General features: G+C 40.7%; 1 protein-coding gene across 1 annotated transcript; it reads right to left on the bottom strand.

Moving 5' to 3' along the window:
• Positions 1–2: 2 nt before the first annotated feature.
• On the bottom strand, positions 3–24,307 carry LOC119120382 (bifunctional heparan sulfate N-deacetylase/N-sulfotransferase 4-like). Its single transcript, XM_037247222.1, is given in 15 exon segments — positions 3–880; positions 1,234–1,344; positions 2,176–2,278; positions 4,612–4,721; positions 4,825–4,995; positions 5,971–6,145; positions 7,166–7,219; positions 7,221–7,272; positions 7,275–7,286; positions 9,038–9,134; positions 10,243–10,425; positions 16,162–16,290; positions 20,612–20,797; positions 22,738–22,892; positions 24,205–24,307. Coding segments are annotated over 14 exon segments (1,476 nt in total). The 5' UTR covers positions 22,822–22,892; positions 24,205–24,307; the 3' UTR covers positions 3–871.
• Positions 24,308–24,625: the final 318 nt, after the last annotated feature.

The raw sequence follows: 24,625 nt of genomic DNA, 5'->3' as shown, positions 1-24,625 counted from the left end.
AGTTCCAATGTATGCATTTCTTTTAATTTTGGTTTTTATTTTTGACATTTTAAGATCGTTGTCATAAAACTGAAGGTAAACAACTTATAAGGAGGGGGTCGGGGATGAGGGGGGGACAACCAGGCATCATACGCGTTCCGTCCGCTCGTTTTGGTCAATTGCCTTTGCTGCTGTCTTCAGCAATGACACCACCAACCTTGTAGATTGCGCCATTTTCTTCTTCATGCTAGAAAGTAACGTACAGACCTCTTACCTCAACGCGCCTTCCCACTTCTTATTTTCTGGAGACAGCCTGGGGTGACATCTCTGAAGTGAACGAGGCTGCCAGATCTACTAGCAACTACTTTCACTCTGAACAAACAAACTCAAAGAAAATCAAACAACAGGCGGCCACACACCCTGAGACGATGCCCCTTCTTCGTATTCCTAATGTGGCAGGAACAACACGAGAAACGAAAGGGATTTTGTGTGGGGTTTTTTTCCATCTTTTTTTCTTTCATTTTATCTTTGAAGAAGTAGTGCACATGACGGGGTTCACACAGCTGACCAGCGCTGTTCCGGTGTGATAAATTAAAGGTGAAAATCACACAAAACCTTACTGCAGGTCTGCGTGAGAGTTCTACTTTGATGAACTCTTTGTCCTCAGTGACTTTCAAGCCGCTCCAACCATTCATCCTTTCACCCCAGCCCAACTGTTCCAATTTCATTGCTCTCTCTTCACTTCTTTGCCTTTCAGAGGTGTGAAACAAGGCCTCACGTTCCTCGTCTTGCCCTCGGGGTTCGCTGGAGAGTGCGTCTGAGGGTCGATGCTCCAGGTTTGCTCCGTACTGTTTCACCTGTAGCCTTTAACGCCGGCTCATGGATGCAAAGGTTATCTAACCTTAAGAAAGAGGTAAAGAACGAATGGATGTGGGCAGAGGAAAGGGTAAAGAAGGGTAGAAAAGTAAGTTGCACTTCACAATATAAAAAAGACATTCAGGCTTTAGCTATGAATATACTTTAGCTGTCTGTCTGTCGATCTGTCCACCCGCTCATTGTCGGTCTGTCTGTCCATCTGTCTCTGAATCCGTCTGTCAGTCAGTCGGTGAGTTGGTCGATCAATCAGTCAGTCTGTCTGTCTGACCCATCATCCTCTATTTACATCTATTGGGGCCGAGGGGGCTATTCTGAATTCAAAATCCATCCGTCCGTCCGTCTGTCTGCCTGAGCTTGGGTGAGTCGAATGCGGCTGACCTTCTGCAACTCCTCTCTCAGCCAGGAGGGAAGAGGCTGTCCGAGGCGATGCAACAGCTTTGACAACTCCACGTTGTGTTCCCTGTAGTACCTGGACAGATATGCCCGAGCCTGGACAAAAATATATATATTTGTAATTGGTTTCAATTTCAAGGACAAATAAAGTGAAATTGATTGATTGAATATCTCATCACACTTGTTTTTCATCTTAATATGATGGTGTCACTCAGTTGGGGGGAAGTGCATTTATGAACTACAGCCATCATATTCATTACATCCGGATATCAATACTTGTGACATTTGTCATTTGTTGGTGCGCCGCAAGATTTTTCAAATGTGCCTTGACTCAACAGCTCTGGAGGAACACTGATACTTGCTACAATCCAGCCAAAGTCAAAGAGCAGAAATAAATGCAGACCAATTTACACTGCACAATAAATATAGTAAATGATGATTGACTTATTCCAATCTCAGTAAGAAGTAACATTATTAAAATGGTCATTGAATAAATCCTGATGTTGAAGCTGCTGGCCCACAGTTTAATTACAGGTGAATACGCTACACCCATTAGCCATGTGTGACTGCACGTAAAAGATGGATTGAATCCATGTGCACTCATCTTCATTTGAGAGCAAATGTGTGATTTGGCCACCCTCTGTAGAATCACTGGCCTGGACAAAGATTTATAGATTGGATTTTCTCCTTCTCACCTCCTAATTTTACCACCCAGCCTCTCTCTCGAGGGTGTTGTGTCATTACTGAGGGTTCCTAATGATGTGTTACTTTGGCTGTGTTTACTGCACACTGACCACCCTGGGAGAAGTGATGCCTGTTGACAGTCACTGTCTGTCACATTGCAGACCCCCCCCCACCTACCCTTCCCACTACCGTTCAATCAATACACAATAAATGTTGAAATGTTGGCAGAGTGAATGTGTTTACCTCTGGTTCCATAGGAGGATACTTTCGTCCTTTGCTCCTCCCCAAACACTTTGTCTTTCCTCCTTCAAGGAGCTGGCACCAGAATCCCTTTTGAGGATCAAAACTAGATAGGAAAAAAATAAGGAGGAATATTTTAACAAACGTATATTCACACTCACCAGCCTCTGGACAATCTAAAGTGATAAATTACAACAGATGTAGACAAATCAGATCATTTGACCCATTCATGATTGCCAATTAACAGCATTTTGTATTTGTTGAAGATAATGATAAACCAGACAATTGAGGCATGTTTTCTATTAAAGCAGAGACCACTTGGAAAGAAACAGAAAGTCTATAACTGGGAAATTGCCTGACCTAAATGAACTCTGAGTCCTCACTACTATTCGGTGTTGATCCAATAAGGACTGCTCAGCCTGGGCGAAGGAAATGTACATTATGTGCTTTACTAAGTAGATATGAGACACAACATCAATATCAGAATGTATCGTATCATTGACTTTTTCAATGCAGTATCCATATGGCAGCATCATCTGCCATAATAGTGGATACTGTGCAGTATAACTTTTGTTTTACAGCACAGTATCCATACAGCAGGATTATTATTATTATTCTGCTACAATAGGAAAAGCTATACCGAGCTACAGTATACCTGCTTTTGGTAAATTAAAAAGAATACAGTACTGAGCTGTGACATATTATTTTATTATTAGTGAACCTTTTAATTGTACTTTAGTTACTAGAACTAAAGTATATAGTTTGAAGCTTCGTGAAACACGTCATATTTCTTTACTCCTCAGGGTGACACTCTTGGTTTGAAGATGCAGTGGAAATGTAATTTACTTCAAGACCATCAAGAGGAGGAAAAATTAGATAAGTGCTTCATGAAGCTTCATTTTCCTGTCACTAGTTATATACTACGTTATTTGTATTAATAGTAATTTGGGGACCCTCCACATCTTATTGAGACTAAAATAATGATTTTTCCAAATCCAAGAAAACACTATTAATCTGTTTTTATTAGACATTTGGAGGTGCCAGTAATTTCCTTGTGTTTCCCAGCCCTGCTCTTTGGCAAACGTAGATGTGACTGAAAGACGCAAATATTACTGGTTATCTTCATGCATCACTTGGTGTTCTCATCAAGAGTTATTTTTCTCCATTTAACAAGACAGGAGGAAGAAAAGATTAAATAAAAAGGCTTTGTTGTTGAGGAGCTGTCAGGCTGCTGCCATGTCAAAAGAACAAGACAAAAAAAAAAAAACGTGCTTTTTTTTTTGGTGACTGTCTTTGTGCTCCCCACCATGCATACACACATTGACATACACACACACTTTGTCACACTCCTGTCAAGATGCATCTCTTTGCACATTATTTTATATGCATGTCAGTCTGCTATCTTTGACAGAGGCGCTCTCTGTCCCCATGTACAAAACTTGAGACACCCCTGTCTGGAGAAGAGAGACAGGCTGCATTCTGATGAGCAATGCTTGACTAATAAACCGTTTAGTAATTCTCTCATGTTAAAATGTGCAAAAGAGTTCAAATAACCTCTTTTGAGTTGTATTAAAATGCAAAAAGATCAATGAAACGGAGGGCCTAGATATTCAATTCTCCAATTCTTAAAGGGTGAAAAAGAGTGCAAATAACCTCTTTTGAGTTGTATTAGAATGCAAAAAGATCAATGAAACGGAGGGCCATGAGATCAAATGCGAATGGAGTTGATAATTGGGCCAAATCTGAGCAGCTTTCCTCTCATTGGGATTTAAGTCAGCAAAAATGCCAAGTGGGCAAGATTTATCATATGATATCATTAGATCACAAATACTACTTAAATCTGTTAAAATGTGTGCCACTCCTTCAAAAACACATCTAAGGTGGGTTCTAAGTCATGTGCCATGTTTGTATTTATGCGTCACTGTTTTAAAATGAACCCATTTGCGGATGCAAATCTCAACTATAAAGGGCAATAAATAAATAGACTGTGAAAGACGTGAAAGTCTGTGTAATGAACCTTATAACATTCGTGTATTTTTATTGTTTTTGTCGTGATTTGGACTGGCACAGTGAGCTGGATTAACTTCATATTTATTCGCACAGCTTGAGACAAAAATATGCTGCCTGCGGAAGCAAGGCTGTTTGAAAGTTGAGTGTGAGAGCGTTGCTAAGGAGATAAAGGTAGCAAATTATTCTTGCAAGAAAAATGTGTTAATTTGGTTCAATTAGCTAATTAGGTTCTGTCATTTGACATCAGATATGTCTGGATGAATGGACACAGTTCTCCCACACACTCCTAAATCATGTTCGAATAATTGCAAAGGTGAACCGACTCCATTTTCTTCCATTATTATGTCCCGTGGGTGTACCGGCTTGATTCTTTAGTCCACATAAAGTGTCAAGTGTTGCTTTATGGGACGTCAAGGACGCGTGACTTACGTGAGAGCCTGTGAGTAGTTGAAATGAGGAGTGACTCCCAAAAACTTTTGGACTTCATCCATGACAGCAGCAGGGTCTGCTCTCAGCTGATGGCCGTCGATGATCATTACCTATAAGGAAAAAAAAAAACAATACCATAATCGCATTTGGAAATTTTTATATTTTAAAATGCAGTGACACAGACAAGCATGTTGAACAAGAAGGATAAGGCACCTGGTTAGCAGGGTAGTACGTGAGCCATCTCTCAAGGTGCGTGGCATACAGGCCAGGGTTCAAACAGCGGTTCTGCAGGGAACGCAGTTCTGCCGGGGCGCCTGACCTGGCGCTGATGACATCGTAGAAGGTAAAGCGGAGTGCCGCATGGTCCTCGTGAGCTCTCTGATGCTGGGGTGACAAAAATAGCGTTGAGAGCATTATCGTTGGATGATTAACTCTTATTAGCTGTGGTGAGAAGTAAACAAGTACACTTAAAGATTTCTCATATGTGCATACATGAGTATTTCTTTTTTTGACAGTTTTTTATTTTTAATGTCTAATTAAAAAATAAATATATATCCTCGCTCCTATCAAAATAGATGTCTGTGACAGCAGTGTGAAAAAAAAATGTGAATAGAGAGATGAAAACTCAACTGTGGTTGGAATGTTGATTGACTGAGGCAGAGATAACAGATATGGAAGAACATGAATTGGGGAGCATTAATAGTGATGGGAATTGATTTGGAGAAACAAGATATTGCCCGTCCATGCCCCAATTTAAGAAAATTGATTGTTGTTTTTCATCTCCAAGAATGATGTCTGGCGAATCTCTTGAGTCATGTGCCAGCCTAACAACCACCAGCTTGTGGTATTTCAAAAATTCTCACATTTGAAAAAACACATACAATTAACGTGTGTGTTTTCAATTGTTATTCTTAGTCAATTTGACAAAACAAATCCTTGTTTTGATAGCATAAAAGTTGAACTAACTTAACATGAGACGTGTAATATGAGGGACATGAAAAGTCCAAAAGATCTTTTTCTCATTGTCCAAGTTATAAAAACTGTAATGTAAATAATAGAATAGTAGCTATCCAATGTTACTTTTTCACCCAAGTGCATTTCAGAGCCCGTACTTTTAGCTCCATACAGAAGTTAAATCAATATTATTCTTTTTTCGCTCAATCTATACTTCTATTTAGAGAGTATGAGTGCTGTTGCTAAACAACATAATATAATAAGCACAGAGTGACAACTCCCCCGACATTGTCAACAGCATCTTAGTTTTTGTAAAAGCAAAATTTATTTGACAGCTCTTGTACATCTGATCTCAATCGAATGAAGTGGCCAAGTTGTTTATTCTGTATTTGTGTATGCATGCACCTGGTACCAGCTGTAGGCTCGATCCGAGGGATTGATGAGAAGGGTGATTATCTTGGCCTTGGGCAGCAGAGCTGCGACGCGCCGCGGGGACTCCTCTGAGGGAAAGTAGTTGGCACTTTTCTCAAACAGGAAGTCTGTGCTGATGTTGGAGGGTACAGGAAAAAACTCCATATACCTACGGAAAGAGATGCACATGCTTCCTTACATTTTGTTTTCTGTCAGCTTTATCGGTATGTGCGTCCCAATGATCCTTGGAGCTTAGTTGTCTGGGACTTTATGTCCCTGGCAGAGTTATCCAAGACAACTGGTCCTATGTGAGGGACCAGACAAAGCATGGCCCAGTGAATTAGTGAGACTTGGAGACACCCTTTGTAACAAATAAAATGTTATGACCGGCAAGTGACATTGATGGTTCATTTGTACGACAGGGTGATAACTGTATTTAAGTGACGTAAACACACTACGTTGGCTTTTCAAAACAGATGAACGGATTGGAATAAAAGCCCGGCAGGAATTCACCAGAATGTCTACACTACTTACAGCAGAATATAGAAGAAAAAAAATGATAGTTAGAGGGATGATATTTGTGATTTTTGTTTTTGCAAAACTTCAATATCATAACCTTATCACTAGAACCTGTTGTGGTCAGCAGTTTCCATGGTGCAAATGTGCAATCACTTTCAAATAATAGTGGAGGATGGCCGGTGGAATACATAACCGCTTTTCCTACATATATATGACACATTTCTAACAAAACAATGGCAATAACTTGCAGATGTACCAGATGGAGCTGTTACTGGTGTCCTCAAAGTCGTAAAGTTGTAAAGTAATTTCCAACTTTAAAAAAAAAAAGCTCGAAATTGACTTGACATTAAAATTCTAACAGACGGACTTTCAAGTATGTGTCCATCTGTATTCTTGCCAGCTAAACGACCCATTTACTGGTCAATTAGACCCATGTAAACTCCGATTTTTTCTTTTTTTTAAAGCTCAAAGGAACCATTTTGAAGAGAACCAAATGCTTTATGTGTCATTCAAGGCTGCAAGGAGAAATGGGTTCTACTTTATGGAATGCCTTGTTTGTAACCGTTCCCTTCTTCTTAGGTTCTAGGCAATCAGGAAATAAATATGAAATAAAAATAAAAACAACTCAGGCAAGGGACATTAGAAGATATCAAAGTGTGTGTCTCCCCACCAGTCTATTCCTTTGTGGTAGTTGTTGGTGTTGAAAACTGGACCTCTTCGTAAGTCTTGGACTGGGGAAGTTGCTAGAGATGGAGGGATGCATGAGGAGGAAAAGATAAGTGCTGTTGTCCCTGCAAGAAAGAGCACAATTCATAAAGGGGCTCATTAATTCAGTTGAGCAGTGTGCATGTGTCACAGATGTCATCTTTTCCGATACTTTCCTCCCTCCACCAGTAAACCTGCTGACAATGCACCGTGCACGTGTCTCTCATGATCACAAGGATGCCCATTAAAATATTCCAAACTTTCTTGTGCGTGCGTCCCTTTTATCAGCAGCACGTCTCCTCCCAAATTTGTTCAGCCTCTAATTTAGCGCCAACCTTTCTGACATACGAGGGATACCATTAAAAAAAAAGTGTTTGAATTATAGCTGCTGGAATGCTCCCGTTACCGTAGTGACCGGCCGTCATAATATCAACACCTGGTTAATTAGCGCCGTTACAGAGACCTTCACACCCCTCGTGCTAAGAACTAATTATGGTAGTAAGAATTCATTGCATTACGAGCAGGCAATCCTGTGTGCAAAGGCCCGTGCAGAGTTTTAATTCTACACCCGCAATGAAGTGTCTACTCCATTAACTACACCTTTACAATTAGATTCAATATCGTAACACATCATTCAACAATGTTTATTGTTGTTGACGTGCTTTGCAGTAATGTAAAACAGCACTGAGTATTTTTTAATTGCTACGGTCCCAAGCATTGGACATAAAACTCAAGGCTTTATTATTAAATAACATTTAGTTAAAAAGCTTATTTACTGGTGTAATAATGGCTTCAGAAAAAAAAGGATTTTTCATTGCTGTTAATGTAAGGCAGCTTTGACATAAACATCAGGTGGTGGGCAAATAATTATTTTTAAGCATGGTATCTTTTTTGTTGGTATCTTTAAAGGACTGTTTGAATGGAAAATAAAAGGCATGAGAGGAGTATGCTCAGTTCTATACCTCCAAATAAAATAGCATGTGAGGAGAATAATGGTCTCCCATTTCCAGGATCCAGAGATATGGATAGATTAAAATAATTGGCTCTGGTGAATTGTCTGGAAAATGGCCTTGTATACAGAGTAGCTACCATTCTGCAGCTACTGTATATAGTCACTATACTGACCAGTCACAGCATTATCGCCTGTTGTTGCAGAATTATTGATTTATCCATCCATTTTTGTTGCTTAGTTTGACAATATGTTTTCATTGAGTTTGTAGTTTGCAGTAATTAGAACTGCAATGCATCCATGAGACCATTATCAATATTTCGGTGAACTCTATTGAAAATGAGAATATTAGATGAAGCCCTAAAGATGATGCTGTGAAATTCAACAGCACTGGATAATCCACATCTTGTTTAATTAATACTTCCCTAATTGCGTAACCCCAAACAGTGCATTATTATCTGTAAAGGGAGACTATGTAATTTGTAATATATTGTGTGGATGGTTAATATTGGTACTATAATACTTGGCAAACATGTGCTTTCCGGGCCATAGATAAAAAGAAAGTCATATAATAGAGAGCAGAACTTTTAATGGCTAGGATACAATTACACCATGTGCCACGGCAGTCCTGTTTGCCTGAAATATAGTGCACAGTGTTTTTTTTTTACCCGTCAGTTCTCCGTATTCAAGTCTTGCAAGTTTTCTCAGTCCATCATGGTATACCGTGACAATGACAGGTGGAAACGGGAAGGGCTGCTGAGTCCTGGAGGCTAAAAGCTGTGCTATTGTTTGCACAGCAGATTGGGTTTCTTTCAATATCTAATTCACTAATCCATCTCTTCTGACAAAGCACGCAAAAGAGCCTGCTCGTCTGTTATGAGGGCTCACCTGTTTTCTGTGGTCCTGCCACCAAGAATTTGGGTAATCTGTCACAGGTCTTCTCTTTCGACCAGATATCTTTGTGTCGTTTGTCATCGCACGGGTTCTGCGGGAGGATAGACAACGGATGAGTGCTTATATGCCATGTAACTGTACATATGCATAAAACATGCATGTATTATTGAAAGAGGCCTTGCAGCTGCACGAGTGCACACACATTGGCAACAACAGTGTTTAATCTTTCAATCAACAACATGTAATTTCACATCATCACCCAGATCATCTACCTAAATGTAGATCATGTATGCAATGAGCGGACACCCAAGGTCTATTTTATATTGTGGTTCGTCCTCGGTGGACAAAAAGTAGGAAGTCAGCAAGCTGGACTCATTCCTGTCTGCTACAGAGAGGTCCTGAAGAAGGCTAATGCTGTTTTGATTTGACCTACTCATCCACTCTAAAATTAGTTTGAGCTTTTGCCCTCAGGCCATCGCTTTCGGGCTCCTGGGAGGAGGACAAAAAGACTCCGGGTTTTCATTTATCCAAAGTGCAATTCATTTACTTAATGGCAACTGCCTTTATTGCTCATGTTCTCAGCGACCATTTCTTATTTCAAAATGTGAACGTTGCATTTTTTTGGGCCATAAATGATAATTGTTTAGCTCTGGACTGAACATTTGAGCTTATGTAATTTATGTATATGTTATATTTTAATTGTGTGCTTTGTCCTTTATATGCATACGCCGCGTCATCAAATTCCCTCTTAAGGACAATAAAGAGTTTCTAGGCTGATTCTGACAATATGAGCCGATATTTATTTTTCCGCAAGACTGGAACACAAATGACTTAAGTGTTGATCACATGCTGTAACATTTGACCATTACATTGCATCTTTTTCCTAAAACGGGATCAATAATAAATCAAATCTTGAGGAGTTGGTATGGAAATTAGTGAGTGAATTATTCATGAGGGAAGCACTCATGCCTGTAGGGGGAGCCCGAGAGTAGAGCAAAACAAAATGTTCTTACTGTTGTTTTAAATGAGACATATTGGGCTTAGAGAAATGCAAGTCTATTCGTGTGCATGTGTGCAGTTCAGACAGCACATCTCATTGCTAAAGGTAAATATTTGTATCCAAGCAATTACAAAGTAACATTTTCCTTAAACGTCCTCTTAAAGAAAATGACACCCCAAATACAACAACACAAGCACACCTGCCACTGTGGGTCCCTCTGTTCAGGGAACAACTGGAAGTATTTGTGTGCCAGCTGAGAAGGAGGAAGTGTATGGAGCCTTAGGTTTGTCCACGAGCGAAGAAAAGAGGCCAAGTGGACGAATGTGTAGAGTCCGAGACGATCGTTGCCGTAGTTGGACAGGTGAGTCATGAATATACTGATCTGTGGAGGGAGGAAAAAAGAAAAGGCAGAGAAAAGGATTAAGAATAAAGCCAAAAGTGGGATGCCTGTGTGAAATTGTGATAAAGTCCAAATTGAATTTTCAAAATTCTCTGTTTGTGTGGGATTGAGGTAACACAGGCAATCCAATCGACTGCGTTGGAAGGCAAACTGATTATTTAAAAGTCAGAGCACCTGTCTAGTGGGAATCAATATTTGTTATCACTTTGCAAAGTGGAAAAAGGCTCATTTAGTTATGTAACACTGAGTGCAGCTTCGAGATGAAAAAGCAGACACTTGGAAATTCACACGCGTAGTGTTTGGGGGGGAACGGGAGGACCGAAGGGGGTTAGCGGGGGGCTGATGTTGTGCCTGTCTGCATTGGTGCTCTTACAGGATGATCAAAGAGACAAGAGATACGCACACACATGCATTCTTCTTTTGTGATTGGAGGACATGGGGAATGTCTGGAAGGAATGGTAACATTAGCCATTAAGACATGAATTATTTGTTGGGTGTGTGCATGAGGGATTGTGTGTCAGAATATTTAGGGCTGAGGATGTGAACACTCGCATACACACGCACACGTGCACACAGGCACACACAGAAGGACCGTCGGGGCTCAGTTTTAAAGCATGAAGGTTGGCGCGGATAGAAAGCGACAGCGTTGGGGTTTGACGGATCAGCATCCGGCCAACCTAGAAAGCTACCGTGAATACCAAGGCCCGCAATACCGATGTGACCATGTGTGGGCTCGTGTCCTTTTGACGGCGGCGACAACAGACATTCCGTGTGCACAAAGGGCCGACGTGTAGGCGTTACAATTAAGTGGGTCTGCCTCACGTTGGCCTCTCCCAGCTGAATCGTTCATCCTTTTTCATCAGAATCTAGAAGGGTGGCTGCGGTAACATAGCGGAAGGACACAGATGAAGCCACTAAATCTCTTTCCTCTGAATCACAGGGTGGAAACCTCCTCTTTCATGGATGTGAATTCTTGGAGATGTGCAAAATTGAACCAGACAGTCTCTTACAGGAGACATCCATTCACATTTGGGATCTGAAAGAAATATTGCCGGTGGCGCGAAGCAGATGGGTTAGGGTGAGGGAGGGAGGCGAGGAGCACAATGCGGACTTTATAAAATAGATACACAGTGATGTAAATAAGATGTTTTTAAAGACTCTCTCTTTTTTGAAGCAGGCGAGTTGATCAAAAAGTGAATTATGTTCTCCCAGTAGATGATAATGATTTGGCAGGTCACAGAAAAAGACAAGCTAAATGGATACTAAAATGGAAACATTAATTATAGAGGTTGAGCATTGGCTGGCAAATTAAAAAAAAAAGGGAAACAAGAAGGCTGATTGCATATCGAATTGGAGCGCTGCAGAAAAAATAATGAGGGGGTGAACATATAAGAAACATAAAGGAAAAGAAAGAAAATGTAACCTTGGTAGGCCTGAATTTAAGAAGCCACTTGACACAGTGGCAGATCCAAACCCACACAGTGGAACGACCCACAGTGGCCTAGAATTTAATTAACCGTAAATCTTTTTTTTTCCCCAATATCCACTGTGGTGCCTAATTTCTTGCATGTTGGATGGCACTAAGGCCCATTTGTACCTTTAATAAAGAATACACTTCTAGTACTTGAACCTTGGGATTACGCTGAAATCATTCATGCACTGAGAGTAAAAGTTTGAAAACCTGAGAGAAATAAAGCCAAGCACCCCACCTGCCTCTTTTAATCTTTGTCCCGTGTCTCTTGTCTCCTGATGCTCCCACGCAAACATTTTCAATTCTGCACTTCTCTCTCATCTTTGAACGTCTTGCTGGAGAGCCTTGGTCTGCCCCAAAACATCAGTTTATGTTTTCTTCCCCATTCCCACTTCACATTGACCTAGATGCTCTGATCAAGCATGTCACTGCTACATGGAGTGATGTTCTTCAAAATCCATCAAGACAAACACACACACACACACACACACACACACACACACACACACACACACACACACACACTACATGTAAAATCTTGTAGGATTAGGCCAGTCATGTAGTTCCGTTATGACATGTTGTAACCTCTGCTAACATGAGTGCCTGATTGGGAGAAATTACTTTTTTTTTTTGCCGTTTGTTAAGCATATTTCAGTCTCTCGTCTCATCCAGTCATCCAGCTATCATCCATGTGACCCATCATCCACTGTTTACATCTATTGTGGCCGAGGAGGCTATTCTGAATTCAAATCCATCCATCCATCCATCCATCCATCCACCCGTCCATCCATCCATCCATCCATCCATCCATCCATCCATCCATCCATCCATCCATCCATCCATCCATCCATCCTCCATCCATCCATCCACCATCCATCCATCCATCCATCCATCATCCATCCATCATCCATCCATCCTTCCGTCCGTCCATCCATTGGTTGTTGGCAAAATGTGGAGACAAGCTCCAATCTTTCTTCTACTCGTTTCTTCAACATGCAGTGGGTGTAATCACAACTTGTTCTTATAGTGCATATAGCCATCCATTCATCCACTGTTGGATGTTTATCAGCCTATTCCCCATTACCAACCACTTAGTTCCACATACAATTCTCCTTGATTGAATTGTTATTGCTACTAAAAAGAAAGCCGCTCCCCCGCATGGTTTCATTCTCCCTTCCTCTTGCCCTTGCCTCTCTCTCTTTTCTCTCTAAGCCCATTTAGCTATCTCTGTCTCCACAGTGGATAATCGAAAGCTGAATGTCAATACAGCAAATGATTCCAATTCAATTTATTCTGTCCGCTCCAGTCAACAGCTACTGTGTCTTTCCATTCTGCTATGTTATACTGCTTTGCTCCCACTATGTAATTTCTCCCTGTTGCTGCATCATGTGTGTTTGTGGATGTGTGTGTGTGTGTGTGTGTGTGTGGTGTGTGTGTTGTGGGTGTGTGTGTGTGTGTGTGTGTGTGTGTGTGTGTGTATAGCTGCCAAGTCTATTAGAGGTTAGCAGCAGGATACTGGAGAAAGTGAAAGTGAGAACGGGGAGAAAAGAAAAAAAAAAAAGAAAATGAGTGAGCAAAGTTCGGATGCTCTGGTTGGGGAATTGAAAGGGAAAAAAGAAGAGGAAATGAGTCAAGCTACCAGGACAGGAGAGTCTTGGTAAATCAGGAAGCCAGTGAGGCAGGGGAGGGGCTAGTGCTGACTTTTTGGGGTTTGGCTAATAAGCAGAAAGGCAGAGCTAATCGGTAAATGTCAGCCCTGATAAATGTCTACGTTTTGCTGATGTCAGCAAGTCGCACATGATAAACATGCAGTCCGACTCATGCGGGAACATTAACACTTGCATCGGCCTGTGCATGTGTGCTCCTATTCTGTATGCTTCTAGATTCTCAAGTGACATAAGATGCCGTGACCTGAAAATTAAAACTCCATTTGTCTGCCAACTACTCCTCCTCCTTCGTCCCACTGCCTCCCTTGGCTTTTCCACCCCATCCCTGGCCATTTATCCAGGGACTCCTTTGCCCTTATTGGCTGTTTGCAGAGCCCAGGTCAGACAATCAATTGCCAAGCTTGTGGTGGGGATGGGAGGGGGAGGGCTCAATGATTGGCGAGGTGGCATTGAAATGCTGTACAAACCGGCATTTGTGCAACCGACGTGCTGGTGGTTGTCACTGAACTGCCACGATGGGCCAAATGTGATTAAAAATCATTGAATGGGAAGTGACAATGTTACCAACGCGTGGATCATCAGACAAAAGGAAAGCCCAAAGGGATGAAAGCTACGCGCTTCAGAACGCTATTGATTGCAAAGCACACACTAATGAAAGCTTCTGTCTCTGCAAATGGAAACCTAGCAGGGAGACAGGAAAGTGAATCATCAGTGGCTGCATGGCGTGTGTGTGCGTGTGTGTGTATATGTGAGTTGTGGCAGAGGACTGTCATGTCATGTAGGGTTCAAATTGCTTTTGTGTTTAAAAAAAAAAGGTCACTCCGTTAGGAGCTATAACATGAGCTCCATCCCGTATCAGACGACATACGACAACACGACCACAAGGAAAACAGTAATTAGCCTGTGCACGTGTTTGTCTCTGGGTAAGAGTGAAATAGAAATGTGAAAATTGGTAAGATTGCTGCTGCTGATGAGAACCGGCATACAAAGTAAATGAAAAGATGGCCCTGATTTATAAATCTAAGTTTAAGTTCTATCCATTTATTGATAGAACATTTTATATACACTGATGATTGCACCATAAAATCATTAGGACCAAAACGACAACAGATTAGGAAAAATGTTAACCCGAGGCTAACGACTCCTCCAATATCACATTGGAATCAGGAATGAGTCAACCTACAGTCCGATCAATATGATGAGATTGAAGGTGATGGTTAAAACTGTCCAGCTGTACAAAAACACAAAACTAGTTTTGAGTTTGCCATTCAGCTTCTTTTTTTGAGTTGAATGTTTTGTACAAAAGTAGTTCTGGTACTTAATGGTCTGCTGTTCAGCAGTTTGTGTGGTCATTTAAATGTACAAGAGCCCTTTGCCATGGGGGAAAAAAAACATCAGAAATACATTTTGACAAAATGAAATACATTAAAAGAAGTTATTTTGATTATATGCACGTATTCTGTCTATATTTAAAATAGCTTTTTTTTTTTGTGAGTCCATTATTTAAGTTGTCCTTCCCTGGTACAAAATGATTACATTTTGGCCTGGATCCAGAAAGAGCATTTTTATCTATGATTATGAAAAGCGAAAATCCATACAAGTGCCTCACAAGTTGTCTGCTTCTTTAATTATTTGGTATGACTGTGAATATTCTCATTCAACCAGGTCATTTCATTCTCGGGGCATTGAATCAATTGTATTCTTGCATGAACTGAAGAAGTCTGCTCAGATGAAAGGCGAAACATCTTCGAAGACAACCAGAGCGACCCAGTTGCGATCAGTTCAATGCCTTGAGAATTTTGTTATTCGAGATGTGCATCACTGACATCTATAAACCAACCAACCTTCCTCTAAACTGCTTATTCTGAGTCAGGTAGCGGTCATGTTGAGTCAATCCCAACTGTCATTGGGCCAGAGTTATTTTTCAAACTTACAACAAGGCTTTCTAGACTTGAATGGCCCGTGAACACATCACGCTTAACAGCTCAACTACCTTAACTACCTTCTGCTATTGTTGCCTGGCCTCAGGTAAGGTCAGCACAGTGCTGAATGCTGTCTTTTGTGTTTCACAAAGGCTATTGAGAACAAACCTTTCAGTGTTGAAGTATTCTATATATTCTTTCCACGTTGGCCTTGCTGACGGTTCTTCTGTATGCCTGTCGGCAATTGTTGTCTCACACACGTCAGATAATAATTACAAGTGCAAAAAGTACAAATAAATTGAACTGACACACAGCAGTATGTGTCGAAATAATTTGTTCTGTTTGAGCATGTGTCGGGGGCATGTGTGTGTGTGTGTGTGTGTGTGTTTAAGAGATGGAAAGAGCAACCCACCCTGCGGTGAGACCTAATTTAAATTGGAAAGATGAACACATCTTCACAGCGAGAAGCCATCGGTGAGAACAAGACGACAAAACACGCGCACACAAAGCAAACAAACGAAACAAAATAAATAAAAAGTCACACACTCAAAAAAGCAGGGGACCTTTTTGAAGCTCTATTTCTTTGCAACGATCCAAACAAGAGTGGACAATCCTCATGTGAACATAAGTATGATATATAGTGTATTTTTGGACTTACTGGGTTGAGCAAAACAGTGAGGAACAACTCTCCTCCTCGTATGCTTTTGTCCAATTCTTTAGGCCCACCGGGATATTCCTTATAGTAGATGGTATGAGTGAACAAGCCACACGTCTGACGAGGTAGCACCTATGCAAAACACAAACACAAAGATACATAAATCAATGGGAAAAAGTTGTCTTGAAAATTCAAGACAACTGTTTATTACACTGTTTATGCAAAAAGTCAACACTGTTACATCACAAACAAATTATATTTATTGTAATGATCTTTGCTACTTGCAACGTTATTGTGGGAAGGTGTGGGATTTATTTTAAAATTCATATGTGGGTTTTCATTCTCATGTTTTCTTTTCTTAATTATGTTTAGTACTTCAGATGAGATTAGATATTGGTAGGCAAGGTAGTTCAGGGGTCTGGATTAACTCAACTGAAAGTAGTAGAAGTAGAAAGTAGAACTGAGGTGAAGTCGGAGCAGACGTTTGTCACAACCAGAACAAACAGTAAAAAGTTTTATAATTAAAATAAAAAATATTTGAAATTTTAGAATTAAAATTGTAATTCAAGATATTTATTTCAAATCAAAGTAAAGAAACAAAAGGTTCCTTACAAAAATTAAAAGCAAAAAGTGCAAGACCCAAAAAAACAAAAAGATTTAAATGAAAAGAAAAGAGCATAGTAATTATTAAAAACATTAAGGTATGTTTGAATCTTCATTGAATCTGATATTAAAGTGCGTCAGTAAGGTGAGGTTGCATCTTTGGTTCTTAACATTTCAAAGCAGGAACAAGTCCTTGGTACACTCTTGTGAAAGACACTCAAATCCTTTCATCAGCCACTGCTGCTTAAACATCAACTTTTTATCATTTATTGTACAAATAATTCTTCTATAGCTACTTGTACCTCTAAAAAAATTTTTTACATTCATTGAGACAAGTTTCACTTCAGCTACTGTATCAGCAATGTTAAGTACATGTTTTGGCTTTGACTAAGTTTCTATAAAAGTTTATATTAAACAGTCTTGCTGACATGGATGGTAATCAAGAGAAAGGTCAAACAAGGACGAGGTTATTAATCTTCCAAATCAATTCTGTTTTTCTTCAATATTGCATTTGAGAGCCCTGCTATATTATTTATATTTAGGAAGCGATGGTGGCCTCATTAGACAGTCACGCTAGACTTAGTCTATTTGTATATTTAACGGCCATTAATTAGAGCAGCATTAATCTTTTCATCTCATTCTCCACCAGATGCAGTGTTTCACAAAATGCTGAGTCGCTTTATATTTACTGCGGCAGCCTCGTACGTTGCGGTGACAAATTGCCCGCCAATGTGGCAACAAACATGTCAAGCAGATATTCGTCAGCGCAGAAATAATTCATCAAAGGGCATAAAAAGCGGACAGATGAACAGATGAAACACAGCTCCAATGTCAAGCTGGCATGCAGCAATTTTCAAAATGTGTGATGTGTACCTTAGGACAGGTCACGGATATTGTAAAGTGCCGCGTTATATGGCAGATGAGAATTTCATCAAACCCAGCGACGGTTTGCCAGCCGTGCTCAGACCTTATTCAAACAACATCAAATCAAGCGCAACGGATGGCATGTTAGGCGCATTACTTCCAGAAAGGTGGTGGCAATGAGGCGCATAACGGAGTAAGGTAAAAGTAAAGTTAGCATTTAAATGCTGTTAGTTTCATGTGATGACAAGTCAATATGTCTGTGGCGAGAGGGTCTGCCCAATCAAAAACAGGTCAGCTATCTTTTGTGTTTGAGCGAGGACTACAGATGAGCCGCAAAAGTTATTTCCACCGTACGGATGACGACATGCTTGTCAGGTGATATCAAGGTCTCACTTTGCATCACCTTGAAGATGGAACGTCTGATGTGCAAGTGTTGGAATGTGGGAGAATTAAACAGAGCAATAGTATAAAGTAAGATATCATTGCAATATTCAGAGATCAATATTATCTAATACTGCAGTCTCTCGCTCTCAGACAACACACACACACACACACAGACACACACAGATCAGAGAGACCGTGTTTGGATAGAGCGAGAGAGTGAGAGAGAGATGGAAGGCCACCAGAGCTTCAGACACTCAGCACTATTTCACCAAACCAATTATCCACAGAGCTATAGCTCAAACTGATATAGTACATTTTAAAAAGACACATGGGTGCACAAACACACATGGGCGCACACAAACACACACATATGCTGGCACACAATCCCATATCTCCCATATCTCAGCCTGATTTGTTCTGATACCGCGGGTCCAGTGGGCGTCTCTCAATCTGCTCCCAGACACACGAAGAGCAATTTTACAACCTTAAGATGACTTCCTGTCCTCCTCTGAGCCATCAAAGATGAAGTGAGAGGCACAACAGGAAGAGACGGATCGAGAGAAATTACAAAAACATAGGGTGAAATGGAGGTTATAGGGCCTTTTGGTTTACTATCTACCTGACTGGATCTATGCTAAATATGGATGATATCACATTTTATCGCGACATAACCGCAACTCTGCAGTATCACTGAAGTGCTGGGCAATATAAGAAAAGTATCTTGCCCTCAGGGGTTTTCGCGTCATACAATCCCGCCGCGTGTAAATGAAGCGTTGAATTTGAAGGCCTCTTTCATTTGTCACCAAACTGCCCGCATTAGAATCACTACAGGGGCCTATAGTTGATGCATCCTATTTCTGCACAAAAATGATCACATCAACCAAGCCAACAACAAAATTTGCTGTTTCATCACATGAGGTCATGAGAAGGAAGTGACTGTAAAAGAACACCGGCAGCGGGGAGGTTGTCGTTCGATTCAGGCTAGCAATACTTCTACTAGTTTTATTTTCCGACTGCTACGACACATTAGGATTCAAAAAGCCGAGTGGGCGGTGTTGGCATAAGATAATTTCTCAAATTAAGCTAACAGTCACGCTTTAGTCCCATGAATTCTGCCAATTAATTGAACAAGAAAGAAAAGTGGATCAATATTCCTGTGTCTGCTCGATTGCTTAAACGTCTTGCTTTAAGTGGCTGGTTCCAAAACATTTTTTTAATTAAAAACACCATGTGATAACACATTTTTATGTGAGTCTTAAACTGTATTGTAAATTGTTTTGGTTTATATTTAGGAGTGTGAAATCTAACTTATTTAACTCTTGGATGCAAATGTAAGAGTTATTTAGAGAGTTGTGGTTTTTTTTGGATCGCTGTTGTGTTGTTATTTTTATGTGGACATGTTTTAAATTTAAAGGACTAGTGTGAGTAATTTGTTTCACCACATTTTGTTGTTTTTGTTGAACTTGGTGTTGAATATAGTTGCTTAATGGATGAAAATGACACTAATCGTAAATCAACAGCACATGATGTGTTCAAGTGTCAGCGATGTATTATTAAGAATTAAGTGCTGTTGTTTTCAACATCAAAACAAAAACCCAGGAAATAAAGGCAGATTTTAAAAATTACATTTGTCAGGTCAAAGTGTTCTCTTAGAAACCAGTCATTTTTGTGTCATTTGGTGATTGTCCCCCTCCTTCTGGATAAGGGAGCAATTGTCTGGACAGAGAGCCTGGCTGACATGTTAATGAAGGAGGAGGAGCTACAAACATCAGCAGATGAAATTAAAAAAAATTAAAAATGTTAATTGGTAGCGGGTGTTCTGAGATCCTGATTGTTGACGAAAAGCAAACGTGGCCCAAAACCTGATGATGGTCAATTTTTGGAAGGGAGTACAAAAACAAACAAATAAAGAAACCGCTCACAATATTGAAAGATAAATGCTGCCTTTCAAACTTTCCGGCAGACAAAAAAACACTAAACACAAGGATCTCGGTCTTGCTTAGTTGATTTTTTTTCCCATCAATAGAAGACATTTTCAGAGGAAACAACAATAACAAGTTGAATTGTCGGATGTGCTTATTTAGAAGCCCCTTGTTGGTGAAGCACCTTCATACTTCTCATGAAGCAATGCACATACTGTATAGACTAGAATTGCTCGCCTCTTAACCCACACTGGCCATTGTTAAATATTGAATTATAGCACAGAGGAAGATGCCTTGGTTCGTCAAGGTCAAACAATTCATATAACACATTTGCGCAAACACACCAAGGTTACATCCAACACACACAGACACATGCGATCATTGATTTTCAGTTTAAGGATGCAAGAAACAATCGCTGCATGAGCAGGCAGCATCAAAGTAAGTCACATTTTACGCCGCAGAATTATCCAAACAATGTTTCGACCGAGCGATTGTCTCTTTCCAGTAAGTCGTCTCTCATTTCGCCGCTTTAAGAATTTTAAGATGATTCAAATGCTGTTGAATGAGCTGGAAAGAATATATTTTCCTTTTTTTGTGGGCAACCCAATAAATCAAAATATATGGAGTCATTATTCAATCTTTATACTACATGTGTGGATGCTGCATGGGTATGTGCTCACCATAATGTTACTGTGGATGAAACCCTTGCGGTAGCGGGCGGGCTTGAGGTGGGGGTATTCCTCCGTGCTGGTCACCCGGATGTTCCATACTCGTCTCCAAGCCTCATAAAGCTGCAGATGGACCGGATAGACCCCCGAGTGGTGGGGGGCCACTGCGTATCCCATATTCACTGGAATGCCATGTTGCTGCACACACAATTCATTTGTAAATAAATACACAGAAAAGGCAGTTTTGACTTTGTGGTTCTCGAACTGAGGTCAGGGGACCCGTGTGGATCTGCAAGTCATGGTTAGGGGTCTGCAAAATAATTTAGACAATTTATTGACCTTTTTTTAAGTGCATGCCAATAAAATAGTTACACTAAATCAATGTCTTTTCTCTACCTTAGCTATGAGCCAATTAAAATGCGGTTGTGAATATCAAATGAATCACACATGGTCGTTATTTTCAATTGACGTCAGAATAATGAGGGAGACCTTGGAAAAATCTTGCAAGGGGTTACTGGACTCAAAATGTTTGAGTTTCATCTACGAGAAACGGGAATTAAAAATAGATATGTTCTAGAGCCCAATTGCGAGGGCGGATGTTTTCTGGGAGCACCTTGTAGACAAATGTCCTTCGCCGTGCCGCACACCCACTTACGCCATCACAAGATGAGCGAGCCGAGTGTGGTGCAATAAAGGTTAAGGATTGCACTTTATGATCACATTCACCTTCAATAACATGAACCTACATCCAACCTCGCTGTATCATAGTTTATGTGTGACACCCCTGTATGGCTATCCAAATGATCTCCACACACATACATCCACACAGAGTGGAGGCAAGGAGAGCACAGCAATAACAGCATCCTACCTTGAGGAATTCAGATTAAATAGTCAGAGATAAAAATGGCTCCTGGGTTACCATTAAGGTGAATGCCCCATTAGCCGTGGGTGTATTAAGATTTTTGGATTTAGGGATTAGTAAAGTGTCGGTCAGGCGAGGCTCCCGACACTAAACCCATTTGCATCTGTGGTCATTTTTTCAACAAAGGGCTCCTGTTTGAATTATCGCAGCACAAGAGAGAAGTGAAAGGCTCTGGAGATGAGGCGAGGCTAAGGAACTCTGAAGGGAATAATGCTGATTGTGTTTAGTGGGTTAACTGTTTACACGGAGGGGTGCTTGTGTGTCAAAGACATTTGTGGGCAGCGGAGATTTTGCATTCGAGGTAAGTGAGGCAGTACATCTCAGGGCTTGCTATATTTTTCCAAAACCTTGACATATTTTGTATTCAATGCTGAGTATGAATATTGCTTGGTTTGAAGGGTTTTAAGTAAGTTTATGTCCAAATATTACATGATTGATCCTATGTGTCCTTTCTCTTCAGTGTGGGGCAGCAGAGCCTTCTGCTCCAAGTTGCAAAGAAACAACATTTTGAGCAACATGACTGACAGTGTGAACTGGACGCCAATCAATCACAGGGCATATTTGGAGACAGACAACCATTCACAATGTGAATTAAAGGACGTGAAAGAAGCCGCTTCATATGGCTGTGTTCATGCCCACAACAGCGCAAACTGCCTGTTTCTAATTGCACTAAACTGCATGCGAAAATGACAACACTTGCTGTAGCCCGCCCATTCGCACAGTTAGACCATGCTACGCACCGGACTTGCACTCGGCATGAATAACAATAATATATGTTTTTTTTTGTTAACACACCCCACTTTCAACACTAGTAATTTTGTTACAATAGATGGAACAGAAAACTCTTTAAACACTATTTTGCATTATGAAAATATATTTCTCCTTCCAATGCCATTCTGCCCAACATAATATAACTTGCTGTATTTTCTAGCACATAATAAACCTTTTGTTCACATTTATAACTTGATCCTGCAACATGTCTGAGTATACAACTGTAGGAACAAAAGTGTGCTTCTGTGTGTGTTATTGTGTGGAAGTGCATATTTTTCTGCCTTCAGGTGCTTCGTGGCAATGAGATGGCAATTATTTTACACAGAGGTGGTTCAGAAAGCAAATGTGATTTCAAGGACGCAAGAAAGAAAAGAAAGACAAGGGAATAGACAGCGCCAAGCAGTGTGTGTGTAAATGTGTGTATGCGTGTGTACAACAATCTCACCAACGCAAACTCCTTGTTGAGCACCATCTGCTCCAGCAGTGAGGACTCATTGTGGAAGAGGTGAGGCTGCATGTGGCTCCACATGTGGGGAAACCACCAGAACTCATCCACGTACTTCAGCAGTAAATCGTCTCCCTCATCTTCCTCCACGGTACCTATGTTTGGGCGCACACACACACAAGGACAAAAGGATGCAGTGTGACAGATGTTGCGACATGCAACTCCATGTTGCCGAAGGTTAGAGTTCATCATCAAGCAGCAGGATTCTCTTCGGCGTGCATTGTAAAATCAGATGGATGGCAGATACCACACTGATGAAATGTGGTGCCATCCCAATAGATGATATGCTAATGTACTCTATCATATTTGTTTGCCATTCTAATCCTTTCAAATCGAAACTTTTTCTATTTCAACGTCAGCCTCTCTTAGCAGGTTGAATGAGTGAAAAATGCCCTTGAAGCTACAGACCCACACACAAACACACATTCGCATACCCCGGTTCTCTTACTCCAAATTACCGAGATAGCATCAAAAAAGGATTGGATATCTCTCTTCCCAATTAGATATGGCAGGATGAGAAGATTTAGATCTGCACTACTGTGCAATAAAATTCCGTTGAAATTTCTGCGTTAAGTGAGGCGATATATAAGTAATAAACTCAAAAATACACCACTGTTCAAAAGTTTGGGGTCACCCAGACATATAGCACAAGGGTTTTCTAATCATCCAAAACCCAGGGGGGAAAAAGATAACAATTAACCAGTAGAATAGGACAAGACAGGACAGGACAAGGTAATGGGCCAGGTAGTGCGACTGATATGTGGGGCTAGCTTTGCAGCGCCTAAACACCTGTAGGAAAACCCTTGAGACTCTTTAGTGATTAATGGCTATATAAATGAACTTGACTGGGATACAAAAGAAAGGACTGTCCAGGGAGTTGATGTAATAATACAGGCTATATCAATGTGAATGGCCTCACATCAAGCAAATAAATGCACCAGATGTGTCTACGGAGATAGATATGATAGACATATGAATGATTGTCATCTCAGGGTCTATTTTTGTGACTAAGGCAAATTCAACAGGGCATAAATTTGCGTGGTTTTGGAAAATGTCATTTCACAGACATGTTGACGATGGCATGTTCAAAAAGGTAGTTTGTGCCTTTGTGCGCATGAACAGAGCAGAATCCAGTCTCTCTATGCTTATCCGCCAAATTGGCAATCAGGTGCATTTGGCCTTGAACCTGCAAAAAAAAAAAAAAACGTCCACCCAGTCGAGAGGACACCACCCTCACCCAGTAACCCAGCGCAGTCCACTAGCCCCGAGGCGTCACTCGGCCACTCGTAATAATTTACTTCTGCAGAACCTAATTAACGCCCATTGCAGCACTGTTTTGCATTTTTCTCAACATGGGCGTTTGTGTCCTTACGATTTTACATGTTGACTATGAAAGATATGACTTACCTGTGTGATAGAATTTGCCAGAAAAGCCCAAGTTGAAGGTGAAGTTGGAGATGTGAGCTCGCAACTGTCTTTGAGTATCCAGAAGCGCCTGTAATCAAATTAGACTCAGTTATATGATGGACAGATGCAGAAAAAACAAAACAATACAAATGTCCAGTTTTGTGCTGTCCTTAAACACACCTCAGTGTCATGTGTTAATGCTCAAATCAGGATTTTCTTCCATTTTATAATGACTTCATTAGATTAGTGGCCTTTAAACAAAAACTCTGTAATGAATGTTAACCAAAGAACATTACCACAGACACACACGGACAAACACACCAGAGGCAGTAACACGAGTTAATGAAGGTCGATGTATTAAAGGCCACTAGAGGATCGGCTAATAACCCCCTCACCCAACCCCCATTAAAGACACACACGC

This window comes from Syngnathus acus, chromosome 1 (assembly GCF_901709675.1).
Source record: "Syngnathus acus chromosome 1, fSynAcu1.2, whole genome shotgun sequence".
NCBI classification, from domain to species: domain Eukaryota; kingdom Metazoa; phylum Chordata; class Actinopteri; order Syngnathiformes; family Syngnathidae; genus Syngnathus; species Syngnathus acus.
The sequence above is the reverse complement of the archived record's forward strand: the minus strand, read 5'-3'. Positions and strand labels throughout refer to the sequence as shown.